The sequence below is a fragment of the Buceros rhinoceros genome, unplaced genomic scaffold (assembly GCF_000710305.1).
Source record: "Buceros rhinoceros silvestris isolate BGI_N320 unplaced genomic scaffold, ASM71030v1 scaffold22190, whole genome shotgun sequence".
Classification (NCBI taxonomy): Eukaryota; Metazoa; Chordata; class Aves; order Bucerotiformes; family Bucerotidae; genus Buceros; species Buceros rhinoceros.
Window position 1 is genome coordinate 28,093 of NW_010390472.1, and position 8,568 is coordinate 36,660.

At 49.9% G+C, this 8,568-nt stretch overlaps 1 protein-coding gene across 1 annotated transcript in view; it reads right to left on the bottom strand.

Moving 5' to 3' along the window:
* Positions 1-8,030, bottom strand: part of TOM1 (target of myb1 (chicken)) — a 15,630-nt gene extending 7,600 nt beyond the window's left edge. The window contains exons 1-9 of the mRNA XM_010138014.1: positions 8,003-8,030; positions 5,068-5,152; positions 3,313-3,391; positions 3,020-3,169; positions 2,776-2,910; positions 2,381-2,527; positions 1,306-1,422; positions 746-879; positions 57-90 (exon numbers count right to left, since the gene is read on the bottom strand). Coding sequence (XP_010136316.1) covers positions 57-90; positions 746-879; positions 1,306-1,422; positions 2,381-2,527; positions 2,776-2,910; positions 3,020-3,169; positions 3,313-3,391; positions 5,068-5,105 — 834 coding nt within the window. The 5' untranslated portion in view covers positions 5,106-5,152; positions 8,003-8,030. The remainder of the gene's footprint in view (positions 1-56; positions 91-745; positions 880-1,305; positions 1,423-2,380; positions 2,528-2,775; positions 2,911-3,019; positions 3,170-3,312; positions 3,392-5,067; positions 5,153-8,002) is intronic.
* Positions 8,031-8,568: the final 538 nt, after the last annotated feature.

An 8,568-nucleotide genomic window follows, 5' to 3' on the forward strand; every position in this document is an offset into this window, starting at 1 on the left:
CCTGGACCTGCAGGATGAAAACCAAGCTGCACAGAAAGGCAGTTGCTCTGAATTACCTTAACAGGCTGACCTGTGCGAAGACGCTCGAACCTGCAAGAAAGATGACAGGATGCATTTCAGTAGCGTGTGCTTATTCACCCACAGCCCAAAAGATTTATTATAAGGCTTGGCACAGTCTGCCCTTTCCTTCCTACTAGAAAAGGGGGACCATGACTCAGGACCCAATTCCACCTCAAGGCCAAAGACACCACAACAAGGCAGACAGAGCTGACGTCTCCTGGGAGGTGGTGTGAAGAAGCTTCTTGTGATCCTCCAGAGCTACTTCTAACTCAAATGGTTCAAACCGTGCTCATACAAACATAGGGACTAAATTCTCCAGACTTCATCCTAGCTTAAGAGATGGGTTTGATGAAATGGAAGAAAAAAATAAAAAGGTGCTGACCCCACTTGGGCAAGTCCTTCCTGCCTCAGAGCTAGAAAACCAGCTCTTTCCATGCAGTTCCCTCATTCTGGTTTATGCCACAGGGACATCTTTATATTCCATCAGTAACTTACACAGGAGATTTGAAGGGACAGAAGTAAATCAGCAAAAACAGAACTGGCTTTGTTCTCCAAGATGGATGATACAGGCTGATACATCTTGAACATTATACTCATGGTCAGATCAAAAAGATGGGATAGAAGGCCTTCAAGGGTCAGTAAACTCTTGAGGAAGAGCAGGACAGAGAATGGCGGAGAAAGGTACCTTTCATGACGCAGAAACACGTTGTTGAGGTTGTCATTGATAAGGAGCAGCTCCTCAGTGAGTTGCTCATGGAGGATACGGGGAATCAGCTCCAGCACACGCTGCTGCATGGCTCTGCATGTCCGATTCAGCTCCTGCTCGAAGCAAGGGGAAATTACCACAAATGTAGGCTAAGGCTGAGCACTCATATATGGAAGTTTGACTCGGACAGACAGAATCAGAGGCTACTTGCTACCACCTAGTGTTGATGGGCAACAGATACTGGTGTGAAAGGTAAACTGAGTCTGAGCTTTACAGACCATGACTGTATGCCTCTTGTGTAACACAACATCCAGAAAGGTCTTGGGGACTTGTGAGATGATTCCAGCTGCAATAGTGCAACTTTCTTTGGCTGTTGAAACTCCACCTTCCCTGTGCCTCCTTTGTCCCATCACTTCCTGATAAGCCCCACACTAAACTGTCCAGTTCCCCACGCCTGGCTTGTGTCTTGCCTCCACCCATGAAGTCATTGTTAAATCTAGCTGCATGTGCCAGCCCTCCACCCTGCTAATGTTCCTTACTTGCAGGAGCTCCAGGTCAGAAGGCTCGGCCTGGGACGGCACCAGCTCTGTCAACATCTCCGACATGACCTTCATGTTACCATTCACCACTTCCAGCTCACTACGCAGCTTTCCGATCTGCAAAACAGAGGGATAGTGACAGCTCTGCCTGGGAAGACAGCTGAGGTACCTCTGAATTGCAGCGCACTGCACACGTGTGCGTGTTCACAGACCTGAAGGGAATGGTCACTGGGGAGCTCATTTGTCACTATTCAGTTTAGCTCTCGGGAGCTCCCAGCAGAAGGAAGCTCCATTACTTACCATCAAGTTCATGCCAGGGCCTCACCTGGGATCTTTGGTCACTAGCCTAGCCTTGATTTTCAATAGCCAGCACAGGCTGCTGTTATGATTCAAATCTCTCCCCAGCCAGCCACTCCTCTGTGGCAGCCACTCAAATAATTTCATTTCCAAAGCGGTGTAAGAGGGGGGAAAAAACGTAATTGCCATTTGAAAGGCAAGCCTTGGCTAAGTGAGCAGTTGAAGCTTTATCCCTCCATTTTCAGAAGCTGTTAATAAGCCTCTTAATAACAGTTTAGACCCCCTGTGCTGCAAAGGGTGGCAGCCTACTGTCAGCTGGAGGTTTGGTGCTGGACATGGTGTCGTATAAAGTCAGGGTGAGGAAGGAGAACCTCATAGCCAGACAGAGCTGATTCATATAAAGTCAGCAGTGAGGGAAGATAAACAAAGATGATAAGGAGTCATCTACTGAGCAAGCTTTTGCTGTACTGCACTAAAAAGACCTCACTCAAAACCTCTATGCCTCAGTCTCCCAATTCCCAATAGCCAGGAGATCTTCCCTCTACCTGCAAGCAGCCCTGTCTTAGGAAAGCATAACCGCTCTGTGTGGTATCCCAGCTCATCACTGTGACCACAGTGGAGCTCTGGGGAGCTCTCAAGGGACTATGCTTTAGAGGACTATGTCCTTGAGGACAAAGGCTGGGGAAGGACCAAGACGGCAGTCCCAGAACAGCATTTGCGAAAGAGCCCCCAAATGCAGGAAGAGACAGCAGCACCACGGGGCTCATGTCCAACTCACCTGCTCTGGTGTGGGTGTGATGGGTGCGTCACCAGATGTGCCTCTTCCAGAGGGCAGGGTGACAGGATGGAGGATGGACTCTATCGCCTGAGGGGAGTTGACCGCAGGTGAGTTCTGTCCAGTTTGGGAGTTGGAGGTGAACACAGTCTACAGAGGTGGGAAAAGTGACAGGGAGGAGATGTTAGACACTCACAGCTGTCAGGGCAGTGCAATAAGGAGAGAAATGTTGATGGCAGCTCCCTATCTGCTTTCAACAGCTCTTCCAGCAAAGAGGCTCTCCTAGAGCTCCTTGCTCCCCAAAAGCCCTCTAAATGCAAGCCAGAGTTCCTAAAGTCCCCTCATAGCACCAGAATGGCAGCCGCCCAACAACCCCCTCTTCAGCAATGCTCCCATACCCTCTGTGGTGTGTGAATGGGTGACAGCATGTCCAGATCGGTCATGGGGAACTCCAGGCCCTTCCGTCTCAAGTCTTCATAGACAGCAACGACACCAGTCAAGTCTGGTGAGCTGCGGAAGGCGTCCGCCCAGGACTGGGGAGAAGAAAACAGTACAGCCCATCATTATTTACAGTAGTCTTCCGTACAAACACATAACAAACAGCTTCAGAACTGGTGCAGAAGTTCATGCTTCTTGGCTCACCTGGATGAGGGTCAGCACTTTGTCATGCACTATGGCAGGTGGATTGTTCTTCGGCAGGATTGTTCTCACCAGGACACCTTCTACAAAGTCCTGGCTGGACACAAGAACATGGAAGCGATGGCCACAGTTTTTGACACATGTCTCCAGGACCTTCAAAGGCAATGAATCATTAGGTATAGCTTTCTCTGCCTATGTCTTTGCCTTGTTGGCTTTAGGTATCTGTGTCTTTTCAGCCAGAGACACAGCTTTACCGCAGTATATCACAGAGCTGAGAAAGAGCCCTGACAACTCACCGTCAAAGCCAGCATAACTTCATGGAAGTTCTTATTCCCTACAATTCGCTTCTTAATGGCTCGAAAGGCATCTTTGGGCCTGTAAGAGAAATCAGATGAAAAAAGATCATCAGAAGGTTAAGACCCACCTGCAGAGAGGTAAAGCAAAACAGCCACTGGCTCTGGATGCCTTCCCCACCATGTTTTCAGGGCAGCTTGAAGCAATGACTGGTAAAGCAGCTTCTGTCTGTGGTTCTGCAAGAAGAGCAGGGTCCTGCTAGTGAGTGCTCTTTCTGAAATTGGAGGCCTCTGTGCTCATGCCTGCAACAACCCAAGGCGTAAAGGACATGCCAGAGAGCAGAGTAAAAGCAATGCTAGAAATGCACTACTTGGGGGTAGAGCAAAATCCTGTGGCAGAGACTGAAGAGGAGGAGATCACAAAAAAGCTTGGCATGGGTTAGAAACAGGAAGGAGCGAGCAAGCTGCAGCAATCCTTGTGTTGCTCAGAAAGAAGCTGTTTAACAACATATCCCTGGAGGAAAGGAGGCTAAAAAGCAGCAGGGGAAATGCAGTGGCAAAATTTTGCCTATATTGCAGGTGGATAAGAGAGCAGCATAGCAGGATCTCCTTAACCATTCTCAGATGGAAGAAGCACCATGGTCTCAGCCCACTGCGGTCTTCTGAGAGGGCACAAATGAACCAACACACTCTGGCAGAGCACAGGAAGAGGAGCTGGGCCCAAAGAGCAGCAGTGCTGGAGAAAAATGGGGTGGAGACACAGAGGCAACAAGGAGTGCAGGAGTGGATCAGCCGGTGGGGCAGGATGGCTGCAGTGGATGGACATTAGCAGGGCAAAGGGAGAGTCCACCTTGCCACGAGAGTACAGATGTGTTATCAGGCGCCCAGAATTGAAACACCAAGTGGCCACATCGCAGGACAGACAACTGTTGGCAGAAACAGGTGTATTTGCACTGTGGGGATAGCATGGAAAAGAAGTGGTGACAGATCTGTAAGTAGAGATGTTTGCCTTTGTTTTCATAAAACTGTGAAGCCGAAAACTGGGCTTGCTAACCCTCTGTCAGCATCACTGTGGGGTGGGACAGCAGGAGTGAAACCTACATTTTTTATTCCATGTAGCACATTCTTTTTCACATGCTTCTCTTGACATCTCTGCTGTGAGAAGTAGCAGTCCCCCCTGAATCCGCTGGCAAATCCCCAGTTCCAGAGTTAATAAGTCTGGCAGATTTCTGAACATCTCCCCACAGGGAGAGGGACACAAGAGCTCCCCCACCCACTTTGCATATGTCTGAGTGACTGTACATTAAAATATCTGAGAAGTGAACCCCAGCAGAGTGGGAGGACTGAATAGCAGCCTGAGATTTACCTCTCCTCAGTCACCAGCCTGCACAGATTTACATTCCCCGAGGAGTGAAAGAGAGGGGTATGAAGGAGGAATTAACCAAAGTGAAAGAATTGCAAATACGCCTTTGAGAGATGGGAGGCAGCCTGGCTTCAATCAAGGTTTCTCCAGGGACCCTGAAGGCCTGTTTGAATGCCTCGCAGCACTCACAAAGATTATGGGGAATCATCTAACAGATGCTCTGACAGCTCTGCTGTGCCTCTAGGTCTCCTAGCAGAGTCTCTTGTCTAAGGCACTCTTGGGAAGCCCAGCTTATTACCTCCACCAGTGCAAGTTACCGCTGCAGTCTAGGGATGTAGTGTTACAGGGAGTGCTGGGACCTGCTGCTGGGTGTGTACCTTTGCCAGCTCCCTTACCCTTCTTCAGTCTCGTTAATGATGTCGCAGATTTCCATGTTGAGAGCCCAGTCCTCGCTCCGTAAGGACCCATCAGTAGCTCTCTCTGGAAAACAGAAACCAAGACAAGGCAAGGTTAAGAGCGGTCCTGGCACTCCCATGAGCTGCTGTTCAGCTGTCAGGACACCCCAGAGCCTAGCCATCTTCTCCCTGGCTTCCACCACAACAGCCAGGAGGTGAATCTGGCTGCAAAGCTCAGGCCACCAAGTGGTGCCCGCTAGGTGTCACCACCGCAAAGCACATGGCTGGCCGGCGCTGGGACGAGTGGTTGCTCAACTTTGCCCACACCACCCATGCTACCAACACACAAACACACGCTGGGAGCGGGCTCTGCCTTACTTCAGTTTCACAGCTCGGGAGAAGGAGGCTTATCTGCTTGGTTGGTGCAGGGCCAGAAACCGTGAGTTTAGTCTGCTCGCAGTGACAGGGATCTAATGTCAACGGCACCACCCTTGGTTCGCACCAAATTTTAACAAGCCAGAAGAATCAACCCCCTTCTTTTCATATGGGCTCTACAAAAATAGACAGACAAACATAAACAGCCAAAGCAGGACTCTCTCTTGTTTAACATTTACATCTCTCCCCTGCACTTCTGGCCTCTGAGGAGTGTGGTCAGAAGTGGACTGCAGGCTGAAGTGGAAGTAATACCGTTTTGGCTTTGACTCTGTCCCCTTTAATTAGTAATGCCTCAGTCAGCCTTGATGTTATTCAAGGCAGAGTTCTGGGAGCAGCTATTACTGAGAGCACCAGTGTCTCCACCCTATAATCAGCCACATCTCAGTCCTAGCCCTGTCCACTGGCTGATGCCTTCAGGGACACCACCAGCGGCTGGGGAAAAGAGAACTGCCAGCAGGGCAGGCAGGACCCAGGCGCTCTCCAGACCACAGGGAAACATAAAGACCCACCAGATGACAAGCAGAGGACAAGAACCATCCTTCGCAGCTCTGCCATCCCATAAAATGCCTGACTTAGTACCGGGGCAAGAGAATTCAAACTAGCCAGACTGGTTTAGCCTCTACTGAGTGCTCTTCAGGAGAGCTCAGACCCAACAAGGTACTTAAACAAGTGCCTGCATTTTCAAGACTGCTGTCCCTGTGAAATCTGGAGCTGGACCTTGCTGCTGCAGGTCCTGTACCCCTTTGGAGAGGCCCCTCCTCTGCAGAGCTGCCTTTTTTTGCTTTTGGCCTAGCAGCTAATGATCCCTTTGTGGGAATGAAATGAAATGCCCATTCATGCAGTAATGGGTTAGGGTCAAAATGCAGGAAAAAGAAGATTTTTAAACCCCTGCCTGGGTAAGCACATCCATCACGTTTTGGTTTTGGGATGCCTCATTTTTGAGGGTCGGGCAGACAGCTATTCACAGTGCAATGCAGCCTCTAACACGTGTCCCTCCCGCAGATAACACACCACAGTGTGAGGCTACCTATCCTCATCTTATCACAGTCCAGCCACCACCTTTTCTGTTGACTGTAAAATGTATTGATTACACTGTGAATACTCTGATTACATTGTGGCTGCAGCCAGATGGAAGAGGGCAAACAAAGGAAGGAGAGTGGCAGAATGTTCTTGATGATCTTCCACCTTTCTGAAGGTCTGGCTACTACTGCAATATCCTGAAGGCTCCTTGATTCAGGGGATCTTTTGTCACCACGAGTATTAATTTTATATAGGAATCCCAGTCTCTTGCAGATCTAAGCTTCCTCAGTGAGGCACAGGAGGTAGCACCGCATTGGGTGATGTGGTGGAGAATACATACAGGGCAGTGGGCTGCGGGGGAACGTGTCTGGTGCACCAGGACATATAACAATGAATGGGTGAAGCTGTGGTAATACATGGGGGAGAATGTTTTCTGTCAAGCCTCCTTTGGGATCAGGACTTGGTACAGTAGCGGAGCTCCAGGTTCCCTCCTGCTTTGGGACACCACATGGCCAGCCTTGCCAGTGGGCAGATTGCAGCTCAGGTCTGACGTATTTGGCACACATGGTCACAGCTACCCTTCACTTGCGCTCTCCTCTGGCATGCCCTGCTCATAACACACCTCGGTTTGAACCCCAGCCTAGCCAGAAGTTTCTCTGTACTGTTTGCTGCCTCTGGCAATGGAGCACACAAATCAATCACACAGGGCTGGACCTACTGAAAGGAAATGCACATCCACTCTTCTCACCCCTTAAGAAAAACACTGCTCATGGAAGGAAAAAAACCTCAATTCACGAACAGGGCTGAGACTGCTGGGAAGCTCTGAGCTACAGAAGAAACCAAGAATGAAAAAAATCTGCCTTTAACCATCAAATCCTTGCTGTTCAAGTCTCCCCAGCCGTCCTCACCCTCATTTTCACTGTGCACAAACAAGAACTGAGTCTGCAAACATCCTTCCCTCACTTCCCTACATTTGGTGGCACTCTGTAACCTGCTCCCTACCGCCAGCCCTTTTCTTCCAAACACACCAGACCTGCCAAGGTCAGGCGGCAGGTTTGCTTTTCAGACAGGAATGCAAATAAACTGTGTGTGCTCCTTCACCTGGCTGGCCACTTATAGGAAAATGAGGCTTCCTCAGAAGTGACACACACCACCCCGCTGTTGCTCCACAACGCTGCGGTCATCCTGCCACAGTCACCCCTGTTCACATGCTGGTCAGTGAAGAGCTGCAGGAAACCATAAACCTGCAACACTGGCTCAAAAAAAAAAAAAAACCCAAAAAACACCCCCCCCAAAAAAAAAACCCAACCAAAGCTGGAAGAGCAGTACTAGAGCATATGGAAAACAAGAACATGACCGTGAGGCACTTCCAAGGACAAAGCGCGTGAATTTACCCAGTACAGATTAAGGCCTGGCCTAGCTGGCCTTGGAACAGCTGGAGCTAATGTCCTTTTAATCCTCCTTGCTTGCTTCCAAGCACCAAGGGACTGTCCAAGCCTAGTAAGATATGTTGGATTTTTCTCCAAAATCCTGAACTTTACCCTTTCACTAAAGCCTGCAGAAGGGAAGGAAACAAAGCCTATTCATTAGTCACATGAAGGATCAGGGTGGCTGGCCCCATTTCATGAGCTGTAATTAGCACATGAGCTGTCTGCCCCTCACGAAATCTGAGCCTGGCATGGCTGGGGACAGTGACAAGGACCTAAAAACAGTGAGCGTAGGAGGCAGGATGCAGCTGCCTGCCCAGCCCTCTCCCTGGCAGGACTCATCAGGCAGCATCTACTTCTGTGTGCTAACGAGCTGAGCCTGACCCGCCACAGAGAATTCCCCTTTCCTCCCCCCGGCCAAGGTTATCAGTGAGCGTATGAATAAATGCCATCTCCTCCAAGCCTGAAACCAACTGCTGTTGAATGTTCAGGAGGCCCTTCATGGGGCCTCTCCAAAGCCACATTGTTTTGGCGGCAAGTCCGGCTTCCCGGGTGTGACAGCGCTGGGGTTTGTCTGATTCCAGCCTGCTGCCTCACAAATTGCTCGCATCAACCCAGA